Below are 18,622 nucleotides of genomic sequence, written 5' to 3' on the forward strand. Positions count from 1 at the left end.
AGGATAGTCAGTTTTACTAGGGTAAGCTTGGCAGTGTGAGTGAAGGAGGCTTTGTTGCGGAATAGAAAGCAGACTCTGGATTTGATTTTTGATTGGAGATGTTTGATGTGAGTCTGGAAGGAGAGTTTGCAGTCTAGCCAGACACCTAGGTACTTATAGATGTCCACATATTCAAGGTTGGAACCATCCAGGGTGGTGATGCTAGTCAAGCGTGCGGGTGCAGGCAGCGAACGGTTGAAAAGCATGCATTTGGTTTTACTAGCGTTTAAGAGCAGTTGGAGGCCACGGAAGGAGTGCTGTATGGCATTGAAGCTCGTTTGAGGTTTGATAGCACAGTGTCCAATGACGGGCCGAAAGTATATAGAATGGTGTCGTTTGCGTAGAGGTGGATCAGGGAATCACCCGCAGCAAGAGCAACATCATTGATATATACAGAGAAAAGAGTCGGCCCGAGAATTGAACCCTGTGGCACCCCCATAGAGACTGCCAGAGGACCGGACAGCATGCCCTCTGATTTGACACTGAACTCTGTCTGCAAAGTAATTGGTGAACCAGGCAAGGCAGTCATCCGAAAAACCGAGGCTGTTGAGTCTGCCGATAAGAATTTGGTGATTGACAGAGTCGAAAGCCTTGGCGAGGTCGATGAAGACGGCTGCACAGTACTGTCTTTTATCGATGGCGGTTATGATATAATTTAGTACCTTGAGTGTGGCTGAGGTGCACCCGTGACCGGCTCGGAAACCAGATTGCACAGCGGAGAAGGTACGGTGGGATTCGAGATGGTCAGTGACCTGTTTGTTGACTTGGCTTTCGAAGACCTTAGATAGGCAGGGCAGGATGGATATAGGTCTATAGCAGTTTGGGTCCAGGGTGTCTCCCCCTTTGAAGAGGGGGATGACTGCGGCAGCTTTCAATCCTTGGGGATCTCAGACGATATGAAAGAGAGGTTGAACAGGCTGGTAATAGGGGTTGCGACAATGGCGGCAGATAGTTTCAGAAATAGCGGGTCCAGATTGTCAAGCCCAGCTGATTTGTACGGGTCCAGGTTTTGCAGCTCTTTCAGAACATCTGCTATCTGGATTTGGGTAAAGGAGAACCTGGAGAGGCTTGGGTGAGGAACTACGGGGGGCGGAGCTGTTGGCCGAGGTTGGAGTAGCCAGGCGGAAGGCATGGCCAGCCGTTGAGAAGTGCTTATTGAAGTTTTCGATAATCATGGATTTATCGGTGGAGACCGTGTTTCCTAGCCTCAGTGCAGTGGGCAGCTGGGAGGAGGTGCTCTTGTTCTCCATGGACTTCACAGTGTCCCAGAACTTTTTGGAGTTGGAGCTACAGGATGCAAACTTCTGCCTGAAGAAGCTGGCCTTAGCTTTCCTGACTGACTGCGTGTATTGGTTCCTGACTTCCCTGAACAGTTGCATATCACGGGGGCTATTCGATGCTATTGCAGTCCGCCACAGGATGTTTTTGTGCTGGTCGAGGGCAGTCAGGTCTGGAGTGAACCAAGGGCTGTATCTGTTCTTGGTTCTGCATTTTTGAACGCAGCATGCTTATCTAAAATGGTGAGGAAGTTACTTTTAAAGAATGACCAGGCATCCTCAACTGACGGGATGAGGTCAATGTCCTTCCAGGATACACGGGCCAGGTCGATTAGAAAGGCCTGCTCACAGAAGTGTTTTAGGGAGCGTTTGACAGTGATGAGGGGTGGTCGTTTGACTGCGGCTCCGTGGCGGATACAGGCGATGAGGCAGTGATCGCTGAGATCCTGGTTGAAGACAGCGGAGGTATATTTGGAGGGCCAGTTGGTCAGGATGACGTCTATGAGGGTGCCCTTGTTTACAGAGTTAGGGTTGTACCTGGTGGGTTCCTTGATGATTTGAGTGAGATTGAGGGCATCTAGCTTAGATTGTAGGACTGCCGGGGTGTTAAGCATATCCCAGTTTAGGTCACCTAACAGAACAAACTCTGAAGCTAGATGGGGGCGATCAATTCACAAATGGTGTCCAGGGCACAGCTGGGAGCTGACGGGGGTCGGTAGCAGGCGGCAACAGTGAGAGACTTATTTCTGGAGAGAGTAATTTTCAAAATTAGTAGTTTGAACTGTTTGGGTATGGACCTGGAAAGTATGACATTACTTTGCAGGCTATCTCTGCAGTAGACTGCGACTCCGCCCCCTTTGGCAGTTCTATCTTGACGGAAGATGTTATAGTTGGGTATGGAAATCTCTGAATTTTTGGTGGCCTTCCTGAGCCAGGATTCAGACACGGCAAGGACATCAGGGTTAGCAGAGTGTGCTAAAGCAGTGAGTAAAACAAACTTAGGGAGGAGGCTTCTGATGTTGACATGCATAAAACCAAGACTTTTTCGATCACAGAAGTCAACAAATGAGGGTACCTGGGGACATGCAGGGCCTGGGTTTACCTCCACATCACCCGCGGAACAGAGAAGGAGTAGTATGAGGGTGCGGCTAAAGGCTATCAAAACTGGTCGCCTAGAGCGTTGGGGGCAGAGGATAAGAGGAGCAGGTTTCTGGGCATGGTAGAATATATTCAGGGCATAATGCGCAGACAGGGGTATGGTGGGGTGCGGGTACAGCGGAGGTAAGCCCAGGCACTGGGTGATGATGAGAGAGGTTGTATCTCTGGACATGCTGGTTGTAATGGGTGAGGTCACCGCATGTGTGGGGGTGGGACAAAGGAGGTAACAGGGGTATGCAGAGTGGATCTAGGGGCTCCATTGTGAACTAAAACAATGATAACTAACCTGAACAACAGTATACAAGGCATATTGACATTTGGGAGAGACATACAGCGAGGCATACAGTAATCACAGGTGTTGAATTGGGAAAGCTAGCTAAAAACAGTAGGCGAGGCTAATCAGCTAGCACAACAAACAGCAGGTAAAATGGCGTTGACTAGGCAACTGGGCCGACAGATAAACAAACAAGCAGAATGGGGTACCGTGATTAATGGACAGTCCAGCGTGCGTCAGCTATGTAGCCAAGAGATCAGTGTCCAGGGGGCAGCGGTGGATGGGCAGGGAAGCTGGGCTGGCGAGTGTTATCCAGGTTTTTTTTTTAAACTAACAATGACTAAATAGCTTGTAGCTAGTTAGCTGGTTAGCGTCTGGAGGTTCTTGAGTGTGTCATAAAAATAAAATAAAAATTAAAAGTGATAGCGATTCCGTATCACAGTGGGTGAGGCAGGTTTCCGGAAGGTATAAACAAAATAAAAATCAAAGAGAGATAGAAAGTAAATGGGTTCAGAGTGTTTGGGATGCGGTGAGTCAGATGGTTAGCAGGCCTGTGCTAACAAGCTAACAGTTCGAGGCCCGGGCTAGACAAGCTAGCCGTTAGCAGGCCGAATTAGCAAGCAGGGAGATAGCGAGGGCCAGAGAGCTAACCTTTGGGGGACGTCGCGATGGGGTGAGTCTGTTTATTCCTCTTCTTGCGGTGACATCGACAGACCGGTCGTGGGCCCGGGTAATTGTAGCCCAGGCGTATGCTACAGGAGCTCTAGTACGCTGGGTGAGCTGGAGACACAGCGTTTCAGAAAGCTCGCGGGCCTTGGCCAGCAGATGGATCTTTGGCGATGTCGCAACGAAAAAGCCTGTTGAAACCACCTCGGACGATTATGTCGGCGGACCAGTCGTGATGGATCGGCGGCGCTCCGTGTCGGCAGTAAAGGGTCCAGGCCAATTGGCAAAAGAGGTATTGTTGGGCCTCTTCGGCTAGTCGGGAGGTGGGCTTAGCTCAAGGCTAACTGTAGCTTGTTTTGGGGACAGAGACGTTAGCCAGGAGTAGCCACTCGGATTGCAGCTAGCTAGTTGCGATGATCCGGTGTAAAGGTTCAGAGCTTGCGGTAGGAACCGGAGATGTGGTAGAGAAAGAGCAGTCTGATATGCTCTGGGTTTGCTTAGTAGGCTGTGATTCGATGATAAATTAAGAGGCACAGCATTAATTATATGCAAAGCAAGACAAGCTAGTTAACCTAGTAATATCGTCAACCATGTTAACTAGTGATTATGTTAAGATTGATTGTTTTTTATAAGATAAGTTTAATGCTAGCTAGCAACTTAACTTGACTCCTTGCTGGACATGCGTAACAGGTGGTCAAGCCTGCCACGCAGTTTCCTCGTGGAATTTCCTCGTCATTGGCATCCAAAAATGTTATGAAAACTTGAAATCGGTCGACCTCTACTTTGAGTCATACGATTCTTCAATTCAAAGGGCTCTAACAGTTCTCGCCACTAATTTCTTAACATGCTTGTCAACAATGGCATGAATCATTTTACAAGTACTTCCAGAGCTGCATCTGGATAATGTTATGGTCTCTACAGCCAATGGGAACTGATATTGCTTTGGAGCATTAGTGAAGATATGATCAATACAAGTGGTTGTCACAGATCCAACACTATTGGTATACACTGCAGTTGACTGAGTGATAACCTGGGTCATATCACAGGCATTAGTCACAGAAGCTTCCTCTTGAGAGGACAGCTAGTTGCTAATCAGTCAATGTTCAGGTCACCCAGAGAATAGACCTCTCTGCCTTCATCACACACTATCAAGCGTTTCACAAACATTATTTATACTGAACAAAAATAAACACCACATGTAAATTGTTAGTCCCATGTTTCATGAGCTGAAATAAAATATCCCAGAAATGCTCTATACACACACACACACACAACTTATTCCTCTCAAATTTTGTGTACAAATTTGTTTACAACCCGGTCAGTGAGCATTTCTCCTTCGTCAAGAAACTCCATCCACCTGACAGGCATAAAATATCATGAAACTGATTAAACAGCATGATCATTACACCGGTGCACCTTGTGCTGGGGACAATAAAAGGCCACTCTAAAATGTGCAGCTTTGTCAGACAACAATGCCACAGATGTCTCAAGTTCTGAGGCAGTGTGCAATTGGCATGCTTACTGCAGGAATGTCCAACAGAATTGTTGCCACATAATTGAGTGTTAATTTCTCTACCGTAAGCAGCCTCAAACGTTGTTTTAGAGAATTTGGCAGTTCATCCAACCGGCCTGACAACTGCAAGCCACATGTAACCACGCCAATCTAGGACCTCCACATCCGGCTTCTTCACCTGCGGGATTATCGGGAGATGGCGGGGGGAGTGCTGAGGAGTATTTCTGTCTGTAATGAAGCCCTTTTGTGGGGTAAAACTCATTCTGATTGGCTGGGCCCCTGCCTAGTCATGTGAAATCCATAGATTATGGCCTAATGCATTTATTTCAATTGACTGATTGTTGCATGTTGCATTTAGATTTTTGTTCAGTTTAGATACTGACTGTTAGCATTTGGTGGCCTACAGCAACACCCTAAAATAATAGGTTTTAGATGAGCCAGGTGAACCTGTAACCACAACACCTCAATAACACTTGCCATGAGATCACTTAACATTACAGGGATATGGCACTGAATATATACAGCAGCACCTCCCCCATAGGCATTCCGTCTCTTCTGTAGATGTTATATCCTTGTATTGCTACTGCTGTAACATCAAAGGAATTATCTAAGTGAAGCTCAGAAATGGCTAATATATTAAATGTTAACTGATAGTCATAGGTTAATGATTTCATTAACCTTATTTCTAAGGCTACAAATATGAATATGGGCTATTTGAACCCCTTTCTCGGTAGCTTTTCAGAGATAGATATAATATGGAAAAGAACAAAAAGCAAGAGAAGAAAAAAAACATTCAGCAGTCCATCAACCAGTTGGTGTATGTAAGTGTGTGTGCGCTGCAGGGTTGACACTACGAACCCACAGACATCGAAGGACTTGGCTGAGGTGGTCGTGAGGGCATCAGGGCACAAAGCCTGCTTGCACAAACCATGCTCTGTCCTGTTTGTTGTTGCTTGTCCCGGCCGGAGGAGAGACGTGATTTTGGGCTTTAGTTCAAACACTGAGGGCTATTGCGCTCCAAACGGAGTAATAGATGCAAGCAGACAGGGGAGCCTCTACGGGTGGTAGCTAAGGACTATGAGAGCCTCACTTGCGGACATACGCTCACATGCCACCCCCCTTCGTGCAGAGCAAGCTGGCACACGACCAGTTCATACAGGCGCTCTCTGCTACGGAGCTGCACACACAGACCCAGCTGGCTCATTCAGAGTCATTACAGAAAGCCTTGGAGTTGGCTTTGGAGAGGGAGATTGTGTGGGCTGGGTCTTCAGTGGGGGCGTTTGGAGATACACCCACTTTGCGGGCTGTGGTGCAGAGTAGCCCAGAGCTGGAAAAGCCTGCATGAGTGACTGAAATGACTGCTCATTTGTGCTGTATCGCTCCAGACAGCACACAACACAAACCCTGGCCCCATGGTCTACTGGGGGAGTGGCCAGCCAGGCATTTGCGCAGGAATTGCCCAATGTCCCCCAGAGCCCAGGGAAACGTCTTGGGGTCCGCATAGACGGTGCCGTGCAGACCCCTGTCTCTCTTTCCCAACCCCCACCATGGGGAGCCCAACAGCACAGACGGGGGAGCGGGGCTCCACTTCCCCCAGAAGCAGACAACTGCAAGCGGATGGGCAGGCCGGACCTGTGTTGGGGACTTTTGTCACATCCCAGTCACTGTGGAGGGGGTGCTCTGCTCTGCCCTGGTGGACACTGGATCCACAGTAACAATGGTGAGACTGGAAACTGTAACAGGTTGGGCTCAGTTTGAGGCCACAACTGTGCAGCTCTGCACAGTCACAGGTGAGCTGGCACCCATGGAAAGGAAGGGGATAATTACAGTAGGGGTCAGGACGGTGCATCATCCTGTGTGGGAAGGAAGCTAGATCTAGACAGGTGCACACTGAGCTTCCAGGGAGGGCCTGCAGTCACCAACACAGGCGGCAAGTACCCTAGTGGTTAGAGCTTTGGACTAGTAACTGAAAGGGTGCAAGATCGAATCCCCGAGCTTGCATCATCCTGTGTGGGAAGGAAGCTAGATCTAGACAGGTGCACACTGAGCTTCCAGGGAGGGCCTGCAGTCACCAACACAGGCGGCAAGTACCCTAGTGGTTAGAGCTTTGGACTAGTAACTGAAAGGGTGCAAGATCGAATCCCCGAGCTAACAAGGTAAAAATCAGTGGTTCCTAACCTATTTCATTTACTGTACCACCAACTGAATTTTGACTGCCCGGAGTACCCCGCAGGAAGTTCCCCTTCATACGCATTTGACCAGTAGTCCTATGGTCTCATGAGTCTCCTCAAGTACCCACTGTGGATAGGCCAAGTACCCCCATGGGTCCTAGTACCCCAGGTTGGGAACAACTGACCTAAACCACCATTGCTGCCGAAGGATAAGGGGTTCACATGGACAGGCCATGTGATCCGTGTGAGAAAAGCTGTTAAGAGCTTTGGCCCAGTAACCGAAAGGTCTCTGGTTCGAATCCTCGAACCGACTGTCGATAAGTCCTTTACTCAAGGACACAACACTAATTCCGCCCGTAAGACGCTCTGGATAAGAGCATCTGCTAAATGAAATAGATTATAAAAACATTTACATTTTCATTTATCGGGGTCATTACAATACATCTTCAAATATGTATGATATTGTACGACCGTGTAAGACGTATACATCCTATGACTTGCATGATATTGTACAACAGCTATTCCATTCACAATGTAAGGTAACGTAATATATCATCCTGAATGAAGCTCTCACACACACACACATATATATATATATATATTAGAACAATACGAATTGCCCTGCGACCACGTTGAATTAAAATACGCTACATGATTATCTATTTATCTACTCCAGTGTTTGTGCAATTTAGAACTCAAAGGCAATAAATGAAAGGCTAAAAAAAAGCTTAAATATTCTGGTAAAGTATTAGGCTACTAATCATTCAGTAGAATAATGTAAATAGTAATTTCATACATTTCAATTAAAAAAAATAAAAAGCGCTGAAAATTGGAAACACATGCAATAATAAGACAAATCTAAAGAAATAAAGTAGTATATAATAAAAGTTGTCATAATCAGTTTAATATAAGCTTTAATATACACGTAAGCCTATGCAATACCGGTAGCCTAGGCTCTGCCAAACATTTTCAATATTTCAGTTGGATTTACCTTAGCAGCACGTTGCAGAGTGCTACAAAGTAGTGCCCCCCCAATATGAAGAGCTGCTCCTTTGCTCAAACGTTTCACTCTGAAGGGATAAACTTTTCCTCAAAGAACTCAGCGAGAAAATGAATCGCGCTTTCAAAGACAGGTAAGTCACTCACCCGTCGGACTTACCGTCGAGACTACTTGATTCAGTTCTTGCGGTTTTCGTTTGCCAGTATCAAACTTTTTGGCGTCAGTTCTAACATGCGTTGCGAGACGTTTCATTGGTCGTGTGAGATGGGAAAGGGGAAGGTCTGGAAATGTGCTAATCTTTCCCCAAAATGTACTGTCTGGTCTGGGTCACAGCATTTGTGAACTGTAAATTATGTATGAACTACATGATGTATATTGCTCTCAGCTCAAGGGCGTTTTGAACCAATGGCCATCAACTTCTTACATGTATTTGAGGATTAGTACAATATTTTCAGATGGTAAATTAAAATAGATATCTTAAATACGCTTTTCGGTGCTTAGTTCACATAGCCTGCAATCAGACAGCTATTATTCTGAAATGTAATACTCTTTTAATCCTTTCTAGATAGTTATTGATAACATTGAATGCCCAGTTTATCAGGCTTACTCGTGATTACTCAAAACAAAAAGGACCGGCTCGTGTCGTTTCTCTGCATTTCTCACTGTGACACCATAGTTGACTACTATCACCAAGAGCCACTAGCTGTATCTCCCGATTTTGAAAGCCCAATTTAAAAGTGTCAAGTATTTTTTATGCTATGAAATACATTGGGGGAAAAGTACTCAATTGTCACACTTAAAAGTAAAGATACCTTAATAGAAAACGATTTACGTAAAAGTGAAAGTCACCCAGTAAAATACTACTTGAGTAAAAGTCTAAAAGTATTTGCTTTTAAATATACTTTGTATTTTATTTAATTTTTATTTACGGATAGCCAGGGGCACACTCCAACACTCAAGACATCAATTACAAACGAAGTATGTCTTAGGTCTCTCTTTATGTCGTGTTGTGTTGTCTCTCTTGACATGATGTGTGTTTTGTCTTATATATATATATATTTTTTTTTTTTTTTTTAATCCCAGCCCCCATCCCCCAGGAGGCCTTTTGCCTTTTAGTAGGCCATCATTGTAAATAGGAATTTGTTCATAACTGGCTTACCTAGTTAAATAAAGGTTAAATAAAAATAAAAAAGTGTTTAGTGAGTCCGCCAGATTAGAGGCAATATGGGTTGACTCGGGATGTTCTCTTGATAAGTGTGTGAATTTTCCTGCCCTGCTAAGCATTCAAAGTGTAACAAGTACTTTTGGGTGTCAGGGAAAATGTATTGAGTAAAAAGTACATTATTTTATTTAGGAATGTAGTGAAGTAAAAGTTGTCAAAAATATAAATAATAAAGTAATGTACAGATACCCCAAAAACCTACTTAAGTAGTATTTTCAAGTATTTTTACTTAAGTACTTTACACCACTGATGAAATATTACTGTGAAAAATAAATGTTTTAGGAGCTGAGCAGTGGTAAGAGTTGAGGCAGACAGTTGTAACATGTGGAATGGTAATTTAGTCCGTATGGGTTTGAAGTTAGAGGCTGAATGGATACCTGCCACGTCTCCTGGCTGTTACAGTCCCCCCGGTCAAATGCATTTCTCGACTTGCAGCTGACTTCACAACCTGTCAACTGTCAGTGATGGCAGTGCTATATAGGAAACACAGAAAGCAAAAAGAAGACAGCGGACTGAATGTTGGAAAAACAGTCCATGTGTTAGAAACAAACTACCAAGCGCTTGAGAGAAAGTGTCAAAGGGAACGTGTGATTCGATTAGGATAATGAGGAGATATGTTTCTTAGGTTTATGCAAAGGAAGACTTGAGATATTTAGTGTGGTATTCTGTCAACAACTTGATCAAATAACACACGCTGGAAGTCAAACTGCATACTTACCAAACCTCATCTAACTTTTTGAACAGATCATAACTCATTTTCCAATTGTGCATTGAGAGGTCAGCATCAGTGTTACATCATTGCTCTCTAGTGGATATTGTACTATGTCATACTACTGCACTTCAGTTTATCAGTCCATCAGCAGATCAGTGTGTTCTCTATAACTCAGTGTCCTATCCTATCCTTTAATGAACTGTGTTGGTTAAGCAAAGGAGCAATGGGGTTTGTACCTCTCTGGGCGGGCTAAGCAGTTCTCCTGAGTACTTATTGTGTCTCAGGCATTACAAAATGATAAACGTCTGAATAGGTCCGCTATAACAGACTTCACAAAACAATGATATACGCTGTTATATTAAAGGTGTTCAGCTTCTATTAGGCAATCTCATATTCCATGTAAAAATGTTGACACCCACCCCTACCCATTCCAGAAAGAGGCAGGTCTTACAGTAGGCTACTTGGGAATCATGGGAATCAGATCAAGAGTAGCTAGCCCACCGGAAAGGTAAAAGTAAACATTCTCTGGGAGTGCTGCCTCAAACGAAACTCCAGACAAAACAGTCCTAGACTGTCTGAAACACAGAGGTATAGGAAGCCCCCCCTCGGTCTTCCCTCCACATACGTTATAAACCCTGCTCTAGGGAAGGCCGTTTAAAATGGTTTTCAACACTGAGCCCCCCCCCCGATACACATTAGTTGTATATCTTAAGTCATGTAGTGAAAAACATTGGTATGTTTTATTGGAGTGTCCTGGTGTTTTTCACACTCCACACTTCTCTTACTTCTCCTACTTCCGAGTGTATTCCACTGGCTTGTTAACACCGACTACACCATTTGGATGGAAGGATGGAAAATGTCATTAGGATAAAATACTATAAATGCAAATGTTATGGAATGCACTTGACCTTACCATGACATGTAGGCAGGCACCTGTAGAGTTCTGGTCCAGGGCGTTAGTACGGCTGCGAACGCCGTTAAAAGGGGCTCAGAGTTAGCAGCCGTGCTAACACCCTGGACCAGAGATAGCTACTGTATAACCTTGTTGACCTTGGCATTTAGAGAAGTCAATATGAGAGGGAGAGGCGCCCCTGATCTGCATATCTCCCGTAGTTAATGCAGTAATTATTTTCTTCCTGTCAGTTTGTGGCTGTATCTCTGTAATTGGCCAACCCACTCCACTGATTAAAGTAGTCAACCCGCTGTGTGGTTTCTAGGAATGTTTTATGGCCTGGTTTTGGCAGCGCACTTTTCCAATTGGAGAGTGGTACTGCCATGTGGCAAGACATTCCGTCGTTTGAGGTGAGGTTTTTGGTTTGTAAACTGACATGCGTAAGTTATTGAGACTTATATGTCTTTGGATATTTAAAAAAAAAGTTAATGCCATTTTGCCAAAGTCCAATTTGTTTACATTTGTGGACAGTGAGGATGTTTCAAATGTTACAAAATCCATAACAATTGTTAACCCAATCAGTTTTACAATATAACCCAGGCCTTCTGGTGCATAGCACCATCTACTGGCTAAAGTTAGGAAGTGTACTGCTGAATTATCCCCAGCTGTCTCATATGAATAGTTCTCCACCCAATACATGCAACAACTCTCCCATAATATCCTGTGGTCAGTTTGCCAATCTCTTTTCGAAATAGTCATTTTCCTACAGTTTATCTTCCCTGTGTATTACAGATATGCAAAATCTATTTTTATAAAGGATAACCACTTTTAGGGTGCATAGAGTGCCTTCCCCATAACCAGGGTTCAGTAATATACTGTATTGAGCTTGCAAGGAAGAAGCTCAGTGCATATTAAGCACTCAAGGTTTTTATTAAGGTATTTTACTGTCTCTTGATTTTCATGGCTCTGTGATGTTTTTGATGTGCAGTACAGCTGCTCTTCTCTTGAATCGTTTGGTCAAACAATTTAAATCATGAGGGTAATAATGTCTACTTCCCGCTTTATACCTGATTTAGGCTTACGCTGTCCATATTAGGACTTCCTCCTGGTCTTGGCTGTCGGATGCTTTAACCATATGCTGTGCATTTGTCTCTGTCTGCGGGTCTGTGTTTGTGGGTAAACCATAAGGATCCTGGCAGAGGGCCTGTTAACAGGCCATAGCCTGATGGCCGCAGGCCGCCTGGCCCACAGATCATCAACTTAGACTGCAGAACATCCTGTGCTCTGGTCACCATGGAAACAGCAGGAGCTGGATCGAACCAAGTAATCAGAGGATGATTTGCAATATCATCTAATCTACCTGTATGTATCCTAGGCTCAGTAACAGAATATTCCAATCACGAACACAACCAACAAAGGAATCTGTCTCAGAAATTCCCATTTTGAACTCCACAAAGCATTTTGTTGCTGACAAGATGCACAAAGGAGGGTTTCAATTACCACAAGTTAATTGTGGTTGGAGATATAGCCACAGGGCAAACACAATATCAAAGCAAACCAGACAGGATTTTTCTGAACTCAGATAATCATAAGAAGACAATGTAGTGAAAACAAAGTGTGCATGCATTAGACAGCACACACGCACATTCAGAACGGAGCAAGCTTAAAATAGCCAGAGAGAAGTGTGTATTTTGGTGGCAGGGCCCGACCTGGTTGGTTGAGGATGGCTGTCACTTCCTGGCACCTGGTGGCCCAGCGGGCCCATCTGTGGGATGACACATTCCCAGTATTAGGGGTGGTCTTATGGGGAGAACTACACACCTACACACACACACACACACACACACACGTACATACACACACACGCGCACACACACACACTGGCTGTAGGCCTACAAAACTGCACCATTTGAAAATATTGCGGTTATCTCATCACATTGAAGGCTTCTTTGGAAAGCTCTTTGTGATGTCTAATATCATATTCTTTAGCAGTCAACGTAAAGCAGAAAAGAGGATTTCTAGTCTAGAGTCTAAAATAGAATAACAGTTATTTCCACGACAATGGGATCTGATTAGTAAGGATGAACCGTGTCGTTGGGATCCAGATGCAATTTGCGATCGTTGATGAAGTCTGACACTTTCACCCCACCATTGTTCCCGCGAGGAACAACACAGGACACAGAGACAATAATGAATTTATAATGAATGCCAAATGATTCAAGAAAAGGATTTCACTCGGAGCAGTGAGGTGACTTGACACTGACCCACTGCTTTGAATACATCTTCAAACCCTATCTACGGAGCTGTCATAAATGCCATTCACTCACGCATTCTCTTTTATTTATTTTTGTTGATACCCGAGAACTCGGTCAATCCGCAGTTGTGAGATGTTCCCATTCCCAACTGCAGGCAGGTGTAGAGAAACGGAAGGTTTCAAAGGACACACATGTATCTGGAGACTTACAGTTGGGGTCGCAGTTCAGTATGTAGCAGGTGTAACATCTTTAAGGGTCTGTCAAGACATGGAATAAGAGGGTAAATATTCCAGGAAGTCCCATTGGAGTCAGACGACCTCTTCCTCAAGGGACACATACTATATTGGTCATATGAGAGAGGCCGTATATAGTCTATGTATAGAAATGATCTACAATGAAATGACATCAAATGAGCATTTACAATGCCTTAATATTTACCTTTCCAAGATAACTGCAACATGAAGTAAGGAATTTATTCCATTCAATTTATTCACCAAACTTTCCTATTGAAAGGATGTGGCTCAATATATATGCCATGTCCTCTGGCATATTCACGCTTTTCCATTCATACCCAATCTCCAGCTTTCTAATGCTCCCCCTTTCAGATAACTGGGAGGTACACTACCTGACCAAAAGTATGTGGACACCTGCTCGTTACAAAATCATGGGCATTAATATGGAGTTGGTCCCCTGTTTGCTGCTACAACAGCCTCCATTCTTCTGGGAAGGCTTTCCACTAGATGTCGGAACATTGCTGCGGGAACTTCCTTCCATTCAGCAACAAGAGCATTAGTGAGGTCGGGCACTGATGTTGGGCGATTTAGGTCTGACTCGCAGTCAGCGTTCCAATTCATTCCAAAAGTATTTGATGGGTTTGAGGTCATGGCTCTGTGCAGGCCAATCAATTTCTTCCACCCCGATCTCGACAACACATTTCTGAATGGACCTCACATTGTCTGTCGGGACTGCCCGATGGTGAAGCGTGATTCATCACTCGAGAGAATGCGTTTCCACTGCTCCAGAGTCCAATGGTGGCGAGCTTTACACCACTCCAGCTGATGCTTGGCATTGCGCATGGTGTTCTTAGGCTTGTGTGTGGCTGCTGGAAACCCATTTCATTAAGCTTCCGACGAACAGTTATTGTGTTGACGTTGCTTCCAGAGGCAGTTTGGAACTCGGTAGTGAGTGTTGCAACTGAGGACAGACCATTTTAACGCACAAATGCGCTTCAGCACTCTGCAGTCCCGTTCTGTGAGCTTGTGTGGCCTACCACTTCACGGCTGAGCCATTGTTGCTCCTAGACGTTTCCACTTCACCATAACAGCACTTACAGTTGACCAGGGCAGCTGTAGCAGGGCAGAATTTTGACGAACTGACTTGTTGGAAAGTTGGTATCCTATGACAGTACCACATTGAAAGTCACTGAGCTCTTCAGTAAGGCCATTCTACTGCCAATGTTTGTCTATGGAGATTGCATGGCTGTGAGAGCAAAATAATTGTCAATGTTTTTTTAAATCTCCTATTAATAATAGTCTATTAGCTATGTAACTTTTTCAGTTTAAACATTTGATTAATTTAGCATTTATTCAAAGCAATGTACAGAAGCAATTAGGTTTAAGTGCACATCAACAGATTTTTTCACCGAATGGGCTTGAGGACCTTTCAGTTACTGGCCCAACGCTCTTAACTGCTTATTATTGTTATTATTATATATAATCTCTGTATTCTGTTATTTAATTGAATTATTATGTTACATATTTTTGGATTGGTTAACTTGCCACTCAAAGGTCTACTAAGCAGAAATGCGTTGGCGTTTATTTGTCACGCTATTTGAAATATCTCTATCGAAGTGCCAAGTAAATAAAATCTTATTTAAATCAAAAAAGTTCCTCCTTTCGTTCTTCAAGACTGCCTTGATGGAAAAAGAAAGCTCCACAACTAATTATTTTAGACCTACTTGTGATGGCCATCCAATCGTTTTTTTCCCCTGCCAGCAAGCACAGGCATTCCAATATAAGAAGAATTATCCATTTATTGTTCTCCTTTAGCTCTATCCCAAGAAGGAAAACACATTTGACTCCTCTGCGTTTTTGGTAATGAATACCTTCTGGGTAGGTAGCCACATAACATAGCGTTAAGTCATTGCGACGTGGAGCGTTGTGCTACTATTGTCTTAGATTTGTTGGTGGTCTACTGAAAAACTAGGCTATCACTAGAGGGGAGTATTTAGCTTTCTATCTACCGGCCAGACAACAGCGTGACCACAGTGCCGCATTGAATCCGATGTCATTGTGATTTTAATAAGCCTAATGAAATAACAGCGAACGTTATCTTTCATATTTAGGGAAGGCTACACAAATGTTTAATTCAAAATTATACGAAACTGCTCTCAAGAAACGGGCCAGTAGAATAGAATGAGATTTGGGAAAAGTTCCTAAGTGTTTCCAAATATAATTGACTCTTAATTAGGCCTATGATGAGATGTTGCGATAGGGGGCATCACGGGGACAACGGGAGAGTGAGTGCCTTTTGAATGACGGGACGTGCTTTGTCAAATCATGGGGTGAGAGAGGTAGCTGGTAGGCCAATGGACTAACATTAGTTGTTTATCGCCCTACATATAGAAATTGAGTTATCACATGGAATTGTGTAGGCTTCAAGCACACGTTGCAGAGCAGTAGCCTATCTGCATTGTGATGATCAAATCAAATTGTATTGGTCACATACACATATTTAGCAGATGCTTTTGCGGGTGTAGCGAAAGGCTTGTCATTCTATTTGGCAGCGTGTTTAAAAAAAACATTGCTATCTATGTTGGGAGAAAATACATAGGCTATTGGTTTGAATAAAGGGGTTGTGTCTAATCCCAAAATAAGTAATATATTGCGGCTTCTTGTCAACTTTCTCCACAGCAGTTTATTCACCTTAGCAATCTAGTGAAAAGGGAAAGGAGTGTGTTTAGGGGGCGAGGGTATAGGGGCGGAGGGGTCTGCTTCTGAGCTATTGTTGGGAATACATCCTGCTGTTCCAGGCTGTACTGATACAGCTCCTATCTGCGCGATTAGCGGATTTTATAATAAACAAGGAGGCAAGGGATTTGGGGGTTAGATACGGACTTCGTACTATTATGACTTTTTTTTCTGTAAAGGTTATATATGTTATATATGTAAAATCATGTTGATGCTTTTTTTCATAGCCAGACCAATTTCATTACGCAGCTTTCGTGACATCACTGGAACGAACTGCCAAGAAACCGTTGTAATGCAACCATATGCCGATGCCTTGACTTTATAGGCTACAGCTAATTTTCTGGGATGCTCTGGACTATATTATACTCAAGACGTGGGGCGTTTAGTGTAAATCCGCTCTTTTCCCCCCAGCAGAACAACCCATTTGAAATCGTACGGTATCTTCATTTTGTCACGCGCGCATTGGGTTCCTTTTGTGGCGCCGGGGCTGCGAACGGAGGAGGTTGAATGTGAAACAATAGAGCGCAAAATACAGCCCAAGCACAAGGACGGAAACCCACGACTGAAAAACGCGAGCGCCTGTGACAAAGAACTCAAGAACATGAAGAAGCCAGCCCGCGCTGCACTGATTTGGTTAAAGTAATCACTGGATATATTTCGGGCTACATTGTCTCTTGAAATCCTCTAGTAGAAAACATGAATTCTGCTGAAGCAGCCGAGGAGGGACCGAATGATTCAGATACGGATGCTTTTTTCAAAACCGGTAGGATGAAAGTACAATATTTGAAACCCTTTATTTCAGTGAAGTGAAACGTTTTGATACATGCAATGTTGGACGGGGTAAGCCATTGTCTTGAACCTATGGCAAATCATCTCTTGCCGTAGCCCCAATTGGTCTCTGTTGGAGAACGTGAGTCCCTCGGCTTAGGTACCAGTTCTCAAATCTAATGAGCACTAAAATATAAGAAATGGGCTATTCATTGACACTGTGTAAACATTGAATCGAGGATATCTGTAGAATTATGTGATATGTTGTTGTTATAACGTATATCAGATGTGTGTGTATAAAGGGACACACTGTTGCTTTGGTTGGACACGTATTTACCTTCCACATTCATAATTGCACCACCTTGAACGCGCACACACGCACTCAAAAATATACTGCCGTGTGTGTGTGTGTGTGTGTGTGTGTTGTAAACACTTGTCACCAGAAGAAGCTGACAGCTTGGGATGATCTTGTGCCATCTATCAACCAACACTGGACTGCTTAAATGAGTGGCTGTCGGTTACTGTGGGACTCCATCAGAGGGGAAAGGCAGTTTCTCAAGGAACAACTCTGACACTTGTCATGTTTAGAGACCCTTCCCAGCACCATGTGGGTTTAGGATCTAAGACTGTATTCTTGCCTAGTCTGCTGTGCCTGTGTGTGTGTGTGTGTGTGTGTGTGTGTGTGTGTGTGTGTGTGTGTGTGTGTGTGTGTGTGTGTGTGTGTGTGTGTGTGTGTGTGTGTGTGTGTGTGTGTGTGTGTGTGTGTCAAACACATTCTGTATGCTCTACTGGAGAAGTGGGACACACCCTGCCTCTCCATCTCAATATAGTCTAGTGCATGGGAATCACACCAAGCTCTGCCAGCACACCCACTAGTTTTCATCTCACATTAATATATATATATATATGTATGTGTGTTTTCTTTGTAGTCTATCAAGCAGCCTCCTTAGTAGGGTGGGGAGCAGATGAGAACCAGGAAGTGGGAAAAAACACAAGCTGGTGGAAAAGTGGAGCCCCAGCCCCTAAGACATTGTGCCTTTGGCGTCAAGGTGCACGGAATCACAACAGCACTGGCTTCCTCTACGCCGAAATGGAATTGAAATGACTCACAGATGGCGAGATCAGTAAAAGCCACTGGCGAGGAATATGACTTTTCTGTGGTGGTGCAGTGGAGACCATGCGAGGACACCTGCTCCTGTTTCTCAATAGGTCTGTCATTGATAGTTCTATTGATACACCATGACAGGACCTACCCTGGGGGCAGGCAGGCAGGCAGGGGGTAGAGACCATAAACCATAAAGGTCCCACTCAACCACAGCCCCAACCAGGAGTGGGTGTTTACCACGAGAGAAAGATGCTATGTGGCTGAATGCGCTGTAATCCATTCACAACGGCCGGCTGAAAGAGCGCTAAAAGTGGGCTTATGTCCTGAGCCACACAGGAGTCTCCATGCCTGCTCATTCAGAGCTTAGAGGTAAATTAACCTTGAATGTTAACTTTAATTCTCCCCTCTTTGTAAAGTGGCATCTGGAGTAGAAGCCTTTTCTCGCATACAGGACATAGGTCATTCGCCTGCAAGGTTCACAAAGTCATCAGAGAAGCCTGGTGAAAATGTATTTCTCCCTCCGTCTGCCTTTCCGATATGTAATTGGTAGCCATGGCAATCACTTCGCTGGGTAATTTCGCCCGCTTGCACCTGGCTTTTA

The 18,622-nt window shown here is 44.3% G+C and overlaps 2 protein-coding genes across 8 annotated transcripts in view; one reads left to right on the forward strand and one right to left on the reverse strand.

Annotated features, from left to right (window-relative positions):
- The window catches only part of LOC118367137 (myosin light chain kinase, smooth muscle-like), a 95,246-nt gene extending 86,880 nt beyond the window's left edge, over positions 1-8,366 (reverse strand). For 2 of the 3 annotated variants that reach the window (XM_035750215.2, XM_035750213.2), the window contains exon 1: positions 8,090-8,281. The gene's annotated coding sequence lies outside the window, so the exon portion shown is untranslated. Of the gene's footprint in view, positions 1-8,089 lie in introns of all 3 variants that reach the window. The other variant, XM_035750214.2, reaches the window with a different exon arrangement.
- A 7,831-nt stretch (positions 8,367-16,197) lies between these two features.
- Positions 16,198-18,622, forward strand: part of LOC118366683 (kalirin-like) — a 259,805-nt gene continuing 257,380 nt past the window's right edge. For 3 of the 5 annotated variants that reach the window (XM_052493888.1, XM_052493891.1, XM_052493892.1), the window contains exon 1: positions 16,198-16,911. In XM_052493888.1, coding sequence (XP_052349848.1) covers positions 16,845-16,911 — 67 coding nt within the window. In that variant the 5' untranslated portion in view covers positions 16,198-16,844. The remainder of the gene's footprint in view (positions 16,912-18,622) is intronic. The other 2 variants (XM_052493889.1, XM_052493890.1) reach the window with 2 other exon arrangements.

The sequence above is a fragment of the Oncorhynchus keta genome, chromosome 34 (genome assembly GCF_023373465.1).
Source record: "Oncorhynchus keta strain PuntledgeMale-10-30-2019 chromosome 34, Oket_V2, whole genome shotgun sequence".
Classification (NCBI taxonomy): Eukaryota; Metazoa; Chordata; class Actinopteri; order Salmoniformes; family Salmonidae; genus Oncorhynchus; species Oncorhynchus keta.